This window comes from Cervus canadensis, chromosome 13, assembly GCF_019320065.1.
Source record: "Cervus canadensis isolate Bull #8, Minnesota chromosome 13, ASM1932006v1, whole genome shotgun sequence".
NCBI lineage: Eukaryota > Metazoa > Chordata > Mammalia > Artiodactyla > Cervidae > Cervus > Cervus canadensis.
In genome coordinates, this window is record NC_057398.1 from 4170084 (window position 1) to 4189518 (window position 19435).

Below are 19435 nucleotides of genomic sequence, written 5' to 3' on the forward strand. Positions count from 1 at the left end.
TCCATATATACTTATTTCAGAGTTGTACTCTATAGGAAATACATATCCCTGTGAGTTTATTGTGTGTGTGTTAGTATGTTGGGTCTATATAAGTTTGGCATATTGAGTATGCTTGGTGAAATTATATGTGGATTTACATATTCCTGTGCCATTTAACAAAGGTGATAAGGCTTTTTTTTTTCCTTAAGCCTTTATTTGGTACCTTTTCTTGTTTATTGGTACATTTCATTTTTGTTCAGTGACAGCAGTGTATTCCTTCAGTCTCAAGAATGTGATGTCTTCTGACCTAAACATCGAATCTTCTTCTCCCCTATCCCCTGGTTTCATGAAGAACCGTGGTGGTAGAGAAACAGCTGATAAGTGTCAAAAGAGCGCTGTGTGGGTCTAGGCCGATCATGAACCTACAACTACCTAGAATCTTGGTTAATTCTAATCAAAGAAATGGGATTATCATTTCCCTTTAAGCTTAGAGATTCAGTGCATCATAGGTAAGCTAAAAGTAAGAAGATTCTCCTTCTTACTTGGCTTATTTATCGATCTCATTTCTTTTTTTTTAATTGCCTTGTAGTTGATTTATAATATTTTGCTTGTTTCAGGTGGGCCATATGGTTCGGTGTTTCTATAGATTCTGCACCATTTGATCTCATTTCTTTACAGGCCTTCATTCTCCAAAGCAAACCTCTACAGCTCATCGTTTGCTTTCCTCCGTCTGCGAAGTTCTGGAAACGTTCTAGGGAACTGATTTGTTGTGACAGTCAGCACTGTGTTCAGAGGTGCAGACAGATCTCATCTAGAATGAAACCTGGCGTCTTCACTGGGTCCCGGGAGTCTCCTCAGCTCCGACCTGCTTCCTCTCTGACCTTATCCCCTGCTGCTCCGCCGTTTGATCCAATCAGCTGAGCCCCCCGCTGCTTGGTGAAGGTGCGAGCCTGCCCCCCCCAGGATTCCTGGATGCCCCTCTCCCCGAGTGCACGCCTCGGCTCCCATCGTTCAGTCGGGTCCCAGTGCACATGTGGCCGCGCCAGAGTTTGTCCCCCACCTCCTGTCACTCTCTCCCCTCTTAGCCTGCTTTAGGTTTCCTCACAGAATTCACCTCTAACTTAAACGTAAATAGATGTTTTACTTGTTTACTGTTTGTTCTCCGCACTGATATGTAAGCTTCATGGACACAGGGGCTTGTTCTGCATCCCTGTCCCTTTGTTGTTGTCGTTGAGTCATTAGGTCGTGTCAGACTCTTTGCGACTCCATGGACTGCAGCACGCCAGGCTTCCCTGTCCTTCACCAACTCCCAGAGCTTGCTCAAACTCATGTCCACTGAGTCGGTGATGCCATCCAACCATCTCATCCTCTGTCGTCCCCTTCTCCTCCCATCTTCAATCTTTCCCAGCATCAGGGTCTTTTCCAGTGAGTCAGCTCTTGGTATCAGGTGGCCAGAGTATTGGAGCTTCAGCTTCAGCATTAATCCTTCCAGTGAATTTTCAGGGTTGATTTCCTTTAGGATTGACTGGTTTGTTTTTGCAGTCCAAGGGACTCTCAAAGAGTCTTCTCCAGCATCACAGTTTGAAGACATCAATTCTTCAGTGCTCAGCCTTCTTTATGGCCCAACTCTTACATCCATATATGACTACTGGAAAAACCATAGCTTTGACTAGATGTACCTTTGTTGGCAGAGTGATGTCTCTACTTTTTAATATGCTGTCTAGGTTTGTCACAGCTTTTCTTCCAAGGAGCAAGAATCTTTTAATTTCATGGTTGCAGTCACTGTCCGCACTGATTTTGGAGCCCAAGAAAATAAAGTCTGTTTCTATTACTTAGTAGAAATTTATGATGGCACATGGCAGGTACTCAAAAACTTTGTTGAATTAAGTGACTAAGTTATTATAATGTTTCCAATTTCACAGTTACCTACTGTGCATTAAATTTTTCAGAGATTATCTTTAGATAGATTTTGAAGGTGGGTCTGAATTATTGTCTAGGTAAAGTGTTCTGTTAACCATCTGTATGGAAAAAACAATTCTTAACCATTACTAAAAATGTAAAGTGTTAGAATTGATCTGATCTAAGAATAAAGAAGTTAGATCTCTCTGAGACCATGTTTTCAGATCATATAGCATGTGTTTCTTAAAGATGAGGAAACCGGGGTCTGGGTCTATTTGCGGGGGTGTGTGTGTGTGTATCTGTGCTGTGGGTGTACCGGGGTCTGGGTCTATTTGTGGGTGTGTGGGTGTGTGTGTGTGTGTCTGGGTCTATTTGCGGGTGTGTGTGGGTGTGTCTGGGTCTATTTGCAGGGGTGTGTGTGTGTGTATCTGTTTCTGTGCTGTGGGTGTGCCAGTTACACAGACTCTCAGTGGCAGTGCCCTGACTCTGTGACGTACTTCATTGTTATTACCTTGTACAACATTGTTATTATCTTGTGCAATATAACTTCTTAATTTCCTAGTAAATTTATTTCTTGGCTTTTTTTTTTTTTTACTTCCAACTTACTGTCTCATCCACAAGCATATGCTATGATTGTATATTCTCTGTGTTCTTAAGTCACATAGTTGTTACGCAGTGCTGGGTGGGCATGGACGATCTGATATATTTCTGCCGTCTTTGGAAATCTCCCCTTCGATGTCTGTGAGTTAACAGAATCAGTATTTGCAAGAGCGAATTCCTTAAAGTTCCACCTAAACCTGACATGTTTGCATTTCTTTAAATAATTCATCCTGGTTGCTTAGGCCAGAACCTGTGGGTTGGTGGTGGGAAGTATTTTCACCTCTCCCTGTGGCCGATCCCTTGCATCTGGGAGGTTGCTGAATCCTGCAGAGCTTCCTTCTTTCCTGGAGGGTCTCAATTAGCTGATGTGACCCTCTACCAAATGCTGGCCTTTGCAGAAAGTTTGTGACTTTGCTTCTTGTTGCAGAAATCGTCCTCTAAGAAACCAGTCAGATTCATCAGGTGAAACTGTGTCTTATTAGCGAGCAATTCATGACTTCCCCTAGGGATGACCATCAAGGGCGTAGGGGGAAAGTCTGTAGTATTTAATATGGTGCTTTGGACTCTGGTGTACCCAGTAAAATAGCTTAATGTTGTTATAATTCCTCTTTTTGAGAATGCATTTTCCCTCCTTTTACACAGTTAATTATTTTCTCAACAATGAAAAAGAATAGTTTCCTTTTAAAAACAGTTTTCAATGAGCTGTTTTAAAAAGCCATCTCTCTGCAGATGGAGAAATCGAGTAAATTAAGTGCCTTTCACAGCTCCGTGAGTGCTTTTAGCCCATCAGGTGACACTGAAGCCTTTAAAGTTGCCTCATCACAGCCGGGGAGCACAGGCAAGCTAAGAATTGACACCACTGAGATCAGCCCCATTTCCATTTCCCTCTGGTTCGGCTATATAAGAGAAGTCAGTGTGGTCTGAAACTGTTAAAGAGAAGCATCTGAATGCCTCCTAGTGGTATACTGTGTGGGCTAATTAAAAAATTTTAAAAATAATACTTACAGAAGGAATATTTTAAAATATTAAAACTTATAAATGCAAAGTACTTAAATCCTGTGATGATAACATTCCAAATGGAACAAATACATTTTGTGCTATATAAAAATTAATTCAAAATCTTAACCAGAAAAAATACAATACATATGATGAAGATGACTATATGTTTAATCAAGATTTTCATTTTTTGGTTCAGATTAGATTATTGTAACTGACTTTTAAAAAATTTAGTGGAACTATTTTGCACTTAAATATAGACAAATGTTGCTACTAAGATTGAATTGCTTTGTTTACATTTATCCCTTCAATTTGATTACTGTATGAACTTTAATTTCTTTGTATGATAAAATAGAAATAATGGCGTATAGAAATTTTGTGGTGCATTTTCAGATGGTTTTATTTTTTAATTCCATTTTTCAAGTTGAATGGAAACTTTTATTCATCGTCTTGAAAATGCAGACTATAGCAGAACTTTAAAATGAGGAAGAATGCTGATTTAAATATTGCTTTAAATGCTTAAAAAAAAAGGTCTCAAGACTTAGAGAAATATAATTTAAAATGTAAACGAAGTCACAGGGAAATAATTCTGATGAGGGTCAGTAGGAGGGATGGGGGAGAAAATAAAGCAATATCCCTTTGTTAAGCATTAAAAAAATATTTAATTAACTGCTTGCCAAAACAAAACAATTAAAATGGCAGTTACCTTTAAAATAGCATCAGTGTGTCTGCAGCTGTTGTGGTATAGAGCTAGGAAGCACGATGTTAATCTGAAAGGAGCAGTTTAAATATGAAATTATGATGTCCTTGGCTGCCTGCGGTACAGCTGTCAAGCTCGGGCAGCGCGCTGGTCAATGGTGACATTCTCCGTGTCAGCGAGCAGCGTCTCCTGATACCATCACCCGCGGTTCACACGTCTCGGCGGCTCCAACTGTCGAACGCCGGGTCCCCCGGCGCTGCCGAAGCTTCCAGGCTCCCCCGCCTGGCTCACGTTTCATTCTTTGGCAATTTGCCCTAATGATATCCCCGCGGAGCCCCCAGCCTCGCCTCGCCTCCCCCCCACACCGCAGCACGGTGCATCCATCCGAGCGAGCCCAGCACGGGCAGCACACGCCGCAATTTCCCACAGTTCCTCCAAAGACGCTGGCCTGGTGTTTCAGGTTTACTTAGGATCTTAGTTTTGACCCCAAACAGTCTATGTTACGGAGCTATAACTGTCCGTGTAAGATGCCCTGGAAGCTACTTTGCTGCTTACGCATTTTTCAGGACGGCTCCTGAAACATGAGACTTTTTTTTTTTTTAACAAGCAGAATTGATCAAGGTAATACGATTCAAGATCATACATGGCTTTACGAGCATCGTCCGTCTTTGATGACTTGAGCGTGTCTCCGTGTGGCGGGTCCGCGGCCACTCACTGTTGTTTTCCTTTCACACCTTCTAGTTAACCGCCTGTCTGCACGGCTCGGTCGCCCTTCTGTACCCGATGTACTGGCAGCACATATACATCCCGGTGCTCCCCCCGCACCTGCTGGACTACTGCTGGTAAGTCGGCTGTGCCGGCTCCGGGGGCCCCTGCTCGGACTGGGAGACGCGCTTCCTCTGCAGTTTAAGCAAGCTTGGAGTGCTTACTTACGTGTGTGTATGTGAATGAGACCTCTCAAACCTGCCATGGAGATCAGTAGCAAGTATTAAAAGGTGGTTTTATGAAGGGCAGAGTGGTTCTTTCCAAAGGTAGCAAAAATCTGTTCTTGGCAAACGTGAAGTTCTTTAGATTTCATTGAGTTTGTTCTACCATCATTGAGATAATTAAATGCACAGATAGAAGCTGACCCAGTCTTAACAGCTGTGGTTAGATACATTTTGCAGAAGTTGTAGTATCAGTCAGAGAGCCCATGTCCCAGGGGTCAGAATCTGTCTGCAGAGTCCTGGAGAATCCAGGCTGCCTCTGTCAGAGCACATGTTCACCCTCCACCCCAGAGCACGCTTTCCCACACACGCTTCCTACAGTAGCATGCCTGGTACCAGATACCCGCAGAGGGCTTGCCTCGAATGCGGGGTTTCCCTGAGTTCCTGGTGGTGAAGTCAAAGCCTCAGCCTCGAGCCACCATGAATAGCAGTGTTGACACGTGTGGGGGTAATTCTGAAACACTTCTTGGCATCAGAAACACCTGCTGGTGATCTCACAGTCTGAATTCTGCTGGGCCTCCAGAACTGGCCCAGTCCTCTTTCCTGGAGGCTGATGGGGAATTAGACCCTCAAACGGCAGCCTTGTGGTCTTCCTCGGGACTTAGGGCAGTCATCTTCTGCAGGCAGAGCTCAAGTTCTTAAGCAGTCAGATGAAGTTTTTTACTCTGAACCATCCATGTGCATATGGCTTCCCTGTGGCTCAGATGGTAAAGAATCTGCCTGCCAAGCAGGAGACGCAGGTTTGATCCCTGGGTCGAGACGATCCCCTAGAGAAGGAAGTGGCAACCCACTCCAGTATTCTTGCCTGGGAAATCCCATGGACAGAGGAGTCTGGTGGGCTATATAGCCCATGGGGTCGCGAAAGAGTCAGACACAACTTGAGTAACTAAAACAACAATAGTCCATGTACGTGCACGCACACACACACAGAAAGGAAATGATTGTGACCATAATATATTTGTTTTTATCACAATCAATGTTACTTTAAAAAAAAACTCTTAGAAATGAAGTCGTTATTTTACTTTCTGATTGCATGAAAAGCACATCAACTCAACGTGTTTAAGGGTTGAAATGACCTAAGTTCATACAATGAAGTTTTCTATCAAGTTTTTATGACCAGGCCTCTTCCGAACAAATGATTTTAATGACAGTTCGTATATTTGGCCACATATCAATTAAAGCCACCTACTGTGGGCTTCCCCAGCATGGTAATGTTACTAGTATTAATAATGCCATGAAGTAAGTTTCCAGTGACTTCCCGCTGCCATCCTGCCCTTTGGGTGCTGGGAGGCAGAAACAGCTTGGCAGGAGACTAGGTATGTGGTTTAACTATACTGCAAAGCACCACACACACGTCTGAGAGTACAGCTGGCTCTAGAAATAGCTGTCTCGGTACTCACTTTAGAGTCGTCTTCTCTCACCAGCGTACTTGGAATAGACCAGCATCCTCCAAGGCAGGATCCGCGATTCTTTCACATCAACATGTGCAGTAGACCTTTGCACATAGTATTCAGCAATTAAAACTTACTTACTTTCAATAATTTTGATAGAAGTATTAGAAGATGCATTGCTATATGATTTTTAAAAATCTATGCCAAAGTAATGGCTCAAGAACTAACACTTCTAATTGTGAGGCTTAAAATTACATTTTGTCATACATAATATTAGTGCCATTTTAATTTTTCAATAGAAAATGTTCTGAAATCTTAGGAGGTCACATCCCTTTAGGTTCCGTTCGCTGTAATGATGGCACATTTAAGACTTCCTGAAATGCTGTGTTTAGAAATGATCACTAACTCTCTCCAGAGATGTCTTCCTGATGCTTTCTAACTCTGCCCACATGTCCTTCTCTTTGGGCTGCTTTCCCTGAAATGAAGGAAGCTTGTTTCGTATCTTAGTCATTTCTGACCTCTGAGATAGCCCCTTTAGGACAAGTTCTAACAGCCTGTGTGCTAGGCACTTCCCTGGTCCAGAGAGCAGAGCCATGGTAATCAAGCAAGAAGTTATCTGAGAGTTCCTAAACCTTAGGGTCACCGTGACGGGCTCCACTTCTAACACAGGAAGTGGGCAGTGTAATCTACATTTTTTTTTTCCAAAATAGCTGTCTAAGACTCCAGCTCTCTTTCCTTGTCAGAAAACTCCACAGACTGAACTAAGAAAACGAATTTTCTTCTCTCTGCATCTTTGCCAATGATCTTAGCGTCATACTGATGTGTGTGCTAAAGGGAGAAAAATTTTAGAGATCATCCCTTCAATCTCATATTTTCTGAGGAAAGAAATGTTTATATCCCCCTCCAAAAATGGCACCAGGAAGGTGTGATGGGCTGGCTGTATATTTGCCAACTCTTGAAGGTAGTTGGACTTGCCCAGTCCCGAGGCAGTCCTGGCCCCTGGAAGTGTGTCTCTGGTATGGCCTAGACTCGGAGGGCCGCGATGCCATCTTGTGACCGTGGGTGAATAGCGCATCTTGGTCGGCTGACAGAGGCTTGCTAATTGGTCAGCTCATTCCTTCATTAATCCATCCATTTGTGGACCTGACATTTAGTAAATGTGTATTTGCCAAGCTGTAAGCGTGTAACATAATGAATAGGACTTAGTTTCCGTCCCCTGGGGTCCCCAGATAGGAAGAACTTCCCATGTTCGTGCACCAGCTGGTGCATGTGGGGAGCCCAGAGGAATACCGTGATGCCATAGGGTTTATGTCCAAGGCACATAAAAGAACCCCGATCGGAGCACCCAGGAGAAGTGCCCACCGTCTGTTAGGGTAGGAAATGACACCGTCTGTGTTTTCCCTTCCTCTGCCGGTATAAGGGGAAAATAGGGAGTTTCTGTGTAACGGGTATAAAGTTCAGTTATCCAGCATGAGTAAGTTTTAGAGATTTGTATAACATCATGCCTTTACTTAACAATTACACTGTTGTGGAACTAGAATTTTGCATGGTAGGTACTGATGAACAGGACAGAACACGAAAGGAGTACTTTAATGTAGGAGGCCTAGAGTGACTTTGCCACACGGCCTAACCTTCTGAGTCCTGAAACACCCCCGAGGCACTGTGAGGCCATTACCAGTATGTTCATTTGTGTGAGAGTGGTTGAGTCACCGTTTTTATGTTCTCTATCTATCTGATTCTTCTTCTTCTTTTTTTTTTTTTTTTGAAAATAAGAGTTTTAGCTTCTAAGAGAATAGGTTTGTTTGTTTTTTTTTTCAAATGGAAAATTATTTTGTTTAGACTACCCTAGGTTAATAGACTACTGCTGTTACGGTCTACCCCATGGGTGGCCTCCATAAGAAAAACCTAAAAAGAAAAAAGCTACTACAAAGTAATTATTTTTTATTTTTCAGTAAAGATTAATTGCTACCAGAAAGAGGCTGCAGTCATAATAGAGCCTTCTGTATCCTGTCTTTGCAAAATAATTCCATTGACAGAAAAATCTGGGATGGTTTTGCGCATAGATGATAAAACATCTGTGTTGCCAAGGATCTTTCCCTGACTTATTAACGCCCTAATCTAATTAGGAGATTTCAGCTAGGGTAGCAAAACTACTTTTCATGAGATTTGGCTGACTTAATATTAGGATGTAGGCAATCCAGTTTTCATAACTATTCGGTTTAATCTGTATTCTGAAAAACATCATAATTATTTTAGGAAAGTGTTTTCTAGATTAATAATGTTTGCAGTCCAACATGTGTGTATTTTGGATTTTTCAGAAGTTAGTGAGATAAAACCACGTAGAGATACCAAGTGATCCCACAGAAAAAAGTTTCAGTTATTTTATGGATAGATTTTTGTATTGGATTTTTATTCTGACTTAACATTTTCTGTAAATTTATTGTTTTTGCTTCGAGAAGTAACTACTAGCTTTCATGAAGTTTTAAAAGTGTTATCTAAGGTATATTTGATAGGACTCCAGTCGGTTAGCTGTTATTTTTGGCACTGATATTTTAAAATTTGATGCATCCTGCCCCTCAACATAAGTAAAATAGATATAATAATTATTATTTTTAAAAGGCTTAAATAGTCTGATGAACACTTATTATATTAAAATGTGCTTTGAGATCTGAGACTCCATGGTCTTCCTGTATTATGAACTTTGTGGTCAGGTTTCCTAACCCAAATTGGAAAATTATGCAGTAACTTTAATAAATTTGTACAATTTTGTGAAAGTTGCCTGAACCCAGTCATGGGAGCCCAGAGTAGTTAGAGGCACACGTTTTCTATCTTCTGTGGAGTCCCAGAAGGAATCCCAGGGGTGAGAACTTGAATGGGGAACCGACTAGCCGCCTTTTATTTAAACAAAAGTGCAGTAATCCACATGTATTCCTTCTCTCTCCTTTTGAAGGCAGAAAATCTGTTAGATCTTCAGGATATCAAGGCCTATAAACAGTTCTCGACTTTCAGTCAAATGAAATATCCAGAATATCAGATCAATTCCAGATGGCCCATTGCATAGACATTTAAAAAAAAAGAGAGAGAAGGAACAAAGCTACAGAAGACAAGGACAACTAGGAATTAAAATCTAGGACAACGCCAACAGGCTAGTGAAGAGTTAAGTGAGAATTAGAACCATTCTTTCTTTATGTGAATTCTGGATGTGTGGATGTTAGTGGCAAGCCATCCGTGAACAAATTAGGAACTGTTTGAGTTTACTTTGAAAACTGTGGATCTGCCAAGGTGCCAGTTTTGTCTGGTTCTCAGTAGCAAAGTGGACATGCCAGACTTTGGACAGCTCAGTTCTCATAATGACAGGAATGTTTGGAAAATTATGCAGATCCTTGGAAAAAGAACATTATCTGTTTTCATTAACAGAAAAGGTTTGCATTAAATATAACACAGAGATGTATATAAAAGAAATGCCAAAATGTTTTATTTTAAAATAGCTGCTAACTAGCATATCTTCTATCACATTTGTAGACACTTGTTCATTTTCATGTTTCCTTTTTAAATAATAATTTCATTTTGAAACGTCGAGTTGAATAGTTTCCTCACTGTATTTCATGAGAAATATTTCTGAAATTACTAGTAAGCCTTGATTTTATGTATCATGAACATCATTTAATGTCTGTATTCTCTGCTAGAACATAAGCCCCACGAGGGAGTGTACTCTGTACCCTCACCCCGTGCCAGCTGGTGGTACCTGGGTCTGCTCCCGATACTGTGTGGAATTAATTAACATCACTCTTAAACTTACTAGAGCAATTTAAAATTTATTAAAATGATAACTTTAATATCATTATAAGTTAAATAAATTATATTCATTTAATATTATTACTAAATATAATTTTATATGACAGTTGAAAGTGGGATACTTAAGAACGTATGGAGTTTAAGTAAAAGGCACAGTACATGAGTGGGAAGATAGCAGAGAAATAGGATGGTAAGAATGGTGGAGGAGGAAATTACTTCTCTTTGCACCTTCAGTTCCCAGACTGTACCTGGCACACAAGTAGGTCTCAGTAAACACACTGTGACTGACTGACTCAAAAATTTTGGTGACATAGCATGTGTGAAACAATGAATATATATTAATGAAATCATGTAAGAATCTAATTGAATAAAAAATTGTACAAATAAGTGTGAATAGATTTGATGATTCTTCAAGATATATTTGATAGGAAGTATATGGAAAAGATTCATCTTAGACGATGGGAGACCCTGATATTCTCCTTACATAAAAAAAGGTTTTTTAAACATTTTAACTCTTGATTTAATTATAATTCTGTGATTTTATATACATCAACCTTAATTTGAATATATTAGTAGCCTCAGATTAAATTTGAGTTTTCTGTATGGAATAATTTTGACTATCTATGATGTGCTATGTTAGAACCACCCATTTATAAATGTATTTTTTAAAGCATTCTGAATTACTGTATCGTTGTTTCAGTTTTAATGAACTCTGTGAACATAAACATGTGTATTTTTAATTTAGTGCCCCCATGCCGTACCTGATTGGAATACACTCCAGCCTCCTAGAGGTGAGTATCTTTCAGACATGAGATGAATTAATTCGTAGAAGTAATAGTTAAAACAGTTGTGTTTTGAGAGAATATCAGTTGAATAGTACAAGGAAGGAACTAGCTGCATATTTAGAGTATACGTATGTGATTGTTTTCCAAAAGGTGATACTGAAATAATTGTATTTAATCAATATGCACAGTGGCCACCTTCAGTGGCCTCAGACCCACAAAAGTAGGTTCTGTTTGGTTGCAGTCATGTGTTAAGTTTTGTTTTTTCATTTATTTTTATTAGTTGGAGGCTAATTACTTTACAATATTGTAGTGGTTTTTGTCGTACATTGACATGAATCAGCCATGGATTTACATGTGTTCCCCATCCCGATCCCCGCTCCCACGTGTTAAGTTTTAAATACTGAAAACTTAGTCTTTGAACCATCTTTTTTTTTTCAAACCATCTTCTTGATGACGCTTGATATCTTTTATATCTGTCTCTCTTTCAGAAGATATATTTCTATATTTTAAAAGCGAAAATTTTTGTAATTATGAATCATAAAGGGCAAATTTTTATTTTGTGAACTTCGCTATAATCCACTGTATCAAAATTTAACCAAAATATGTTTTAATACACTAATCATGAACTTTTAGAATATAGCTTTTCTAAATGCAAAACAGAAAAAGAGACACAGGTGTACAGAACAGACTTTTGGACTCTGTGGGAGAAGGCGAGGGTGGGATGTTTCGAGAGAACAGCATCGAAACATGTATATTACGTAGGGTGAAACAGATCATCAGCCCAGGTTGGATGCATGAGACAAGTGCTCGGGCCTGGTGCACTGGGAAGACCCAGAGGGATCGGGTGGAGAGGGAGGTGGGAGGGGGGATCGGGAAGGGGAACACATGTAAATCCATGGCTGATTCATGTCAATGTATGACAAAAACCACTACAATATTGTAATTAGCCTCCAACTAATAAAAATAAATGGAAAAAATATATATACTATACAAAAAAATAGAATATAGCTTTGCAAAAAAATTTAATTTTCAGTCCTGTTGGGACTTAAAATGTAGGTTTTTTTTTTAACTGTCTATTTCAGAGTGAGTTTTGTCATTTGTTGTCACTGTGATGAGAAACCTTGAGCTTTAAACACCTCAGACTTGAAATCAGTGAGATTTCCAGAGAGGACAGCTTATGAGATTAGTTCCTAAAAAGTAAACAAGAGGCTTGGGTTAGTTGCCTGGCATCATTATGCCAGCTGATTTGTTTTGTTCAAATAAATTTCTTCTTTGGCTGGTTGTCCATATTGTACTTTAACCCAGTTTCTGATAAGCAAACTTAGTGAGTTAGATTTGGTTTAGTGATTAGTCATTATCACTGTATCAATCCTCACTTTGCTGCTCAAGGAAGATCCTGGGGATTATTTTTAAAACTCCTGAGTATCTTTTGTGTAGAGAGTATGCTTCAACCATTAATAAAGACTACATCTCAATGAATTATAGTGGGTTTAGTTTCTTTTGAATTTTGAAGCCTGGATTGCATAGCGTGATAACTCTGTATTTTGCAGTGAAAACAAATTGTATAAGATAAAATATAAATGAGTAGGTATTTAATCTGCTAGTAGAGTGTAGAATATATGACCAGCATTTTATTCATTGGTAGTTTGATTTCTTGGAAAAATCTAACTATGGTTGGTTGGTATGATTCTTTTTTAAAAAGTCATCAAATTTGATTTTGATGTTAGTACACATATCTCTTTATTTAACATACCTAACAGAACACACAGTTTTTATAATACATTTATTTATGCAGATGAAAAATATTTGAAGTGGTTGACTGTACCTGTTTCATTATTTTTCATAATGATTCTATATCCACTTTTTAAACAAAAAGCTTTTCCAAAATACTGCAGAAGGTAGTACATGCCTTAAATATTCAATAAAATTTATCACGTGTTTATCAGACACCTGTAGAGAAAATCATTACCTTTTTACAGAAGCAAATTTAAGAATTTTTTACTCCTTAGAGTATTGTCTTGGAGAAGCAGTCCTTTCTACCTTTCTAATGGCTCTTCTCATGAAGCCACGATTAGATCATCTGGCATCTCTGCTCCTTTTATACTCTGAACTTATTAAGCTATCTTTATTTGGCTTTATTTGGTTCATTTGGCTGAATAGTGAATGAGAAACTATAACAGGAACTTCAGGATTGTCTCTAAACCAGTTGGGTACCATTTAGTAACTTTCTTCTTAGTCTTTTACCAGGAGATACACATCCTGTTATCAGAATCCCATCCTTATTATGACATTGTTAGGCAGATTTATTTTTAGCTAAAATTCTAATCTTTAGTGCTTTTTAAATTTTACTGAAGTGGTATTATAATTAAAATACAAATATATTTACACATTTTACATATGAAATAGGACTGGATAATTTTTCGCATTTTGTTTGGCTGCAAATATGACTGATTTTTTTGTTGGGGAAGAATTGAAATGTCCTCTTCCCTCTCAGTCAAGAAGGTTTCAACACTTTTTATCAGTTTTATAAAGACTTTTAATAAACCTAATTGTTCAAAGATATGAACTTAATGTTTTTCTAAACCTTTTAAAAATTATTTTTATGTGGTCATAAGCAAAAGCTGTCTAGGAATCTCTTTTTGAAATGTAAGTTTGCTTCTGAAATGAAGGGTAAGGGCGTTTTGTTCCCCCTGCAAGCTAGACTCTACGGATAAAGTCCAGGCAGACTAAGACCCGTTAGTGACGGGGAGTAAGTCAGCAGAGGCCCCCAGTACAGGGCTTACGTCATCTGCTGGTTCTGGACCAAGCGTTGACCAGCTCCACAGCATCGCTTGGCCGCCGCTGCCGTGGCCCTTCCTGGCATCTGTGCTCAGGTGTGCTGGCCTCACCTGAAGGAGGGCGGCGTGTGGGGGCGCCCGCACGCTGGGCGGCTCCGCGTCTAGTGTGGTCCTCAAGAAGGCTTCCGGTCCATGTCCTAATAGTATCTTTTTATTTTTGAAGGATAAAAAGCACATTCTCTCGCCACACTTTCTTACTCTTTCCCCATCAAAACAAGTTCATGAATTTTGTGAGACAGAAAAATATGGGACAGAGAAAGAGGTGCCATTTCATAGGCCATCTGACCTTTTATTCTTCTTTAGAAAAAAAATAGCTAAAGCTAGGTTTGGAAGGAAATAAAAGAGAAAATAATCTGAATTTTTTAAAAAACAGATTTAAATTACATGCTATTTCCACCCCTTTGCTGGCTTATGTAGAATTGTTCTTACTTTAGGGAGGCTCAGTGTATTGATTTATTGAAATGAATACATTTTTCATTCTTACCGAGTGTTCCCTATAACAAATTTTAATGTTCAGCTATTATTAGATTTTTTTAATCTAAGAGAAACTTTGGAAAAAAGTATGCATTTCATACCAAGACTAATTTCTTTTATTCAGAGTTAAAGTTATTTCCTTTATTCAGAGTTAAACAGTGTTACTGATGTTATAAACATTTTGGGTTCACAAAACCATTTCTCTGGGCTATTTAGATGAACTCACTTCATCCCTTGAAAAATATATCAGGTTTCTGGATTATCTTTACTGTTTCTGTTTAAAAGGGCAACTTAGAATTGAAGATGGAAATGAAACTTAAGGTATACTTTTCCCATCTAAATGCCATTAATATACACACATTTTTCTTCATAAAATAGGTTATTTTTGTAGTTATGCTGTAGTTGATTTGTAGATAACCACATATTTACATATGTAAATCTCTTTTTCATATACATGTGCACATGGAAAGGAGATGAATTCATAAATATTTGGCACTATTATCACTATTATAAGTGATTCTCTGTTAATTTCTTAGAAATGGCCATCTTCTGAACCTTACTTTAGAATAATTGTAGTGTCTTTTACAAGACAGAGTTTCAGAATCATGTGTCCCCTTGAGAATCTATATTCCACATAGATGTTATGGCTTTCTTAACTCATAAAAATTCTTTACTCTAGACTGCCGTTTTCCTAGCAAATTTAGCATTCTACCCAGTACACAGAGATTTGAAATTCTAAATAGATCACAGAAATTCCAGTCTTGGCTAACTTAAAAGATTGTCCTGGCCAATTTAATATTTAGGGTGTTTAAATTGAAAGATGTCTGTTATTCTAGAAGGTCACTTTTAAAACTATTGCACTGAGATTAATTGGTCGATTGCTAGTTGAACTATGCAATTATGGAATTCTGAGTTGATGGATATATTTCATTAATGTATATATTACTTATTTTCACTAGGGAATAACATTTGCTATCATTTAAATAAGACTAATAGAATTATATGATTTAAGTAGACATATTAGTTTAGATAGGAAAAATAAACTATAAATGTTTCTTTAAGGATAAAAATTTAATAAATTCTAATTTACTGTCATTTGTGCATGTTTTGAGATAATTTGGCCATTTGACTGAGCTTTCAAACAAATATGACAAGTCACATAGTTGATCTGATAGGCTGTTAAATTTGATTATATTAATTTCATGGGATAAAGAATACAACAGATTCTGTATTACTGCTGTCATTTTTTCTTATTCAACTTTCACTTATAAGTCATCATCAACTTACACCAAATTGATATGGAGATAATAGAGGAAATATTTACTAATTTAAAACTTGATTTACTACTTAGTCATATTTATTGTTTCATGTTAACCCTGAAGTATGATTTATGCTAAAAATAGCTCTAGAACTGGCTAAAGTTCCTGTATCATAGGATTGAAATTCAATTGGTAAAATTTAAAGAATATAAATATTTACAGTTTAGTATAGTTGTGCCTATTTTGTATTTGTTGTAATATCTCTTTGGTAGTTACATTACATTCAGTTTCTCCTAACTAAATAAATATTTTTGAGTGAGTAAACATTCTATTTTAAGTATTTTTACTCTTACCTTTTTGAGTGGTTGTAGACAGACTTTCTCATAAGGCAAAATTGTTTGTATTCTTTCATAGTGTAGAATTTTCCTTTTTTTCTAAGGCTAATGAATTAAAATTAATTTTCTCTAGATGTCTAAGCTCGTGATTGTTTTGGAAGGAAACTGTACTAAGATGTGTGTTTATAATTGTGTTTTTTAAACAGAGAGTGAAAAATAAATCATTGGAGGATGTGGTTATGTTAAATGTTGACACAAACACTTTAGAATCACCGTTTAATGACTTGAGCAGCCTCCCAAGCGACGTGGTAAGTGTGGAGGGTGTTTTGTGGTGAACATACGTATATATGTTTTCTCCTGGACCCTTGAATCACCAGGAGTTGCTTTCCCACTTTTTCTATCTGAAATAAGCAGGGCTGACGATGCACATGTGGTGTGAGAGGAAGCAATGGAGGGAGAGCCTCCGTTTGGTGTTTTCACCTTTTGGCAGTCGAGGGGATGTCGAATGGAGCATCACATTCCTTATTGTAAGAGTAGGATCGTAATTAAAAAGCTCGATGCATTCATTAGGCAGAGTTTCTTTAAGCGCAAGTCTCTTCATCTCATCTTAATCATTATATTACAAAGTAGGCATTTCTGTCTGCCTAGTGGCATGTCTTGCAGAAGAATGAGCGAGTTTTTGAAGGCAAGAAGAAGAAGGGGGCCAATTATCGGCTTTTGCTTCCCTGCCACCTGCCAGCGCTTTTCCTTTTAATTAATGAGCTGATGGCACTGGTCAATATAATAAGAAATGCTTGTACAGTTGGGGTCAGAAAATTCTGGCTTTGATCTCCCTCAACTTTCTGAAACATTTATTTGTTTTCTCTAAATTATTTCAGTTTTATTTTTAATCTTTTCTCTCCTGCTGAGGGCCGCAAGAATGAAGACCTACACTGTTTGTCATTTGCTCTGGCAGAGCACAGACTGCTTACTTAGGATTCTATTTGTAAATTAAACTGCAAACCCAGTTTGTCATAAAAGACATCTGATCCTTTTGAAATGACGAAAACTGTCTTTTGTCTGTAAAGGCTGATAAATTAAGTGCCAGCTCTCTTTTGGTCTTTGATCTTGCAGAGGTTTGTGTGTGTGTGTGTGTGTGTGTGTGTGTGTGTGCGCACGTGTGTGTGTCTGCAGCTTATAATAGGATATATTCTGTATTTTGTGTTAAGTGGTTTTCAGAAATGCATTTTTTTTGGCCTTCGTATTACTTAGAACAGGGTACAAATGCAGATTGTACTGCTTCTGTATATATTCTAATGTCTATTTTAAAATATCTATGTAACATAATTCTAATTTAAAATAGCTCCATTTTAAAAATCCATTTATTCAGATATATTAAAATTTGGAAATAACCTTCAAAATATTATTTTCGGTAATATTGCAAGTACTTTGAAATCATTATTATGTTGTTTGAGTTTTTAATTATTTTTTTTCAAACTCAAAAAATACAATAATACTTGCCTTGATTGCTTTTATGGCTGCTGATAGGAAAAATGTGACTTTAAAGTCAAAATCTGATTATTTATGCCCATAAATAACCTAAAATACTTGCTGACCTTGAAGCAAATTAACTGAACTACTTTATCTCACTGTGGTAAAATTTGTGCTATGTATGAACAAATCCAAACCCAGGCCAGTGAAGAATTATATTATCTTTTTAGCTCATTATAACTAGATTGCCTCATTATAAAAATTCTGCAGAAGCTGCTAGAAAGGATTAGAGTTGTTCATTTAGAAATCCATCAAAGTAGTCTTCACTGGATAGGGACATAATTATGAAAATAAAGTCCCAGTTTTTAGGAGTGTTTTCCTTAAGTGCATATAGTCCCCACAGTTAATTCTCTAAGAGAGGATTTTTTTTTCCTTTAAATGAGGAAGAATAAGAAAGAGAAGGAGACGAAATCAGCTTTCTTGTGTTACATTAAAATGTTTATAGTTGGCTCTAGCGATAGCTGATCATTACTTTGATGACAACAGTCTTTAATAGTAATTTTTTGATGGGTGATTCTGTTCAAATTGGGAACTGCTACTTTCCTAGTAGAATTAGTTTGATATTTAAACATTTACTTAAATATGTGAAGTTAAACAATATTCACAAATGTAAAAACCTAAATATGTACAATGATAGAAGGGATCATCCCACTGGTTAGTTATAAGCAACAGTTAATTAAACATAACCGAAATAGTAAAGAATATTCACAAAAAGGAACTCTGCAAGGTGATGTAGATATAGCTATTGTATTTGTATGGTTGAAATCAGACTGCAGACTAAAACAAATTTGAAGAATGAATAAACTGAAATAGTTCTCAGATGGAGCTAGGACTGTTTACTGAAAGTGTGAGATGTTTTCAAGTTATAATCCTTTTCTAAAAATATTTCAGGTGGTTGTTTAATCCATCTCTAAGCTTTTTCATCAGTTTTCCAAAGTAGGAAAGAGTATCTCATATAGTGGGGAAATATGATAAAGTATCACATCATACTTCCTTTAGTTGTAAATGTTTTGAGTGAGATGTGTTCAAATCACAAATGATAGTCCTGAATTTTTTTGTGACTTAATAAAATATGCTTGAAGCCTGAAAAATATTACTGTTGGTATTGTTTGATAATTTAATAAATTAACTGATATTCAAACGGGGGCCTTTTAAAATCATTCACCCAAACATTTATACTTACAGGCTAGATGACTTTCTGTGCATATGCACTTTATTATCGTGTCAGCTTGACCAGTGGTCTTGGCTGTTCAGAGGTCAGTGGTCACAGTTGTCCTGAATTACTAGTTCTTTTTTCCTGTGGACCCTCTGCTGTGTTGCATGCTGTAATCTTCTTAATGGCTTCATTCCAATATTCACACATAATATTTTAGATTTATTGACTGTTAGAAATACTACCATGCCAGTAGCAGTTCCGCTGCTCTTAAGGTATTTAAAATTGGAAGAATAAATCAGGCCAAAGCTTTCAGGAACCCTTTGTTTTCCTTAAGGGAAAGGAAAAAAACCCTCTTCCTGTCTTCTGACAAGAACACTTGTTTTTCGATTTCATCATTTCACTATAGATTTGGATCATTAAAAGAAAAAAAACAAATTTTATTGGGAGTGATTTTAACGATATTGATAATTACATGGAATAACTTTTAAAAGCAGTCGACCCATTAAAATATACTTTTGTAGTTTTTGTCTGCAAATACATTGTGATTTTATTTTTTTTTTTAGTGGCTATGCCAGATATTGGTACCTTCAAATATATGTAGTTTGAGTGTTTTGAAATAAAAGAATAAATTTTACGGCTATGTAACAATATCAGTTGCAGTTACTGTTATTGTGGTATGTTTTTAAGTGGGGGTAGACAGAGCCAGTTTGTAT

The 19435-nt window shown here is 37.5% G+C and overlaps 1 protein-coding gene across 4 annotated transcripts in view; it reads left to right on the forward strand.

Moving 5' to 3' along the window:
* DENND1B (DENN domain containing 1B) overlaps positions 1-19435 on the forward strand; it is a 285090-nt gene that overhangs the window by 173269 nt on the left and 92386 nt on the right. For all 4 annotated transcript variants that reach the window (XM_043484553.1, XM_043484555.1, XM_043484552.1 and 1 more), the window contains 3 exons: positions 4916-5016; positions 11092-11137; positions 16243-16344. In XM_043484553.1, coding sequence (XP_043340488.1) covers positions 4916-5016; positions 11092-11137; positions 16243-16344 — 249 coding nt within the window. The remainder of the gene's footprint in view (positions 1-4915; positions 5017-11091; positions 11138-16242; positions 16345-19435) is intronic.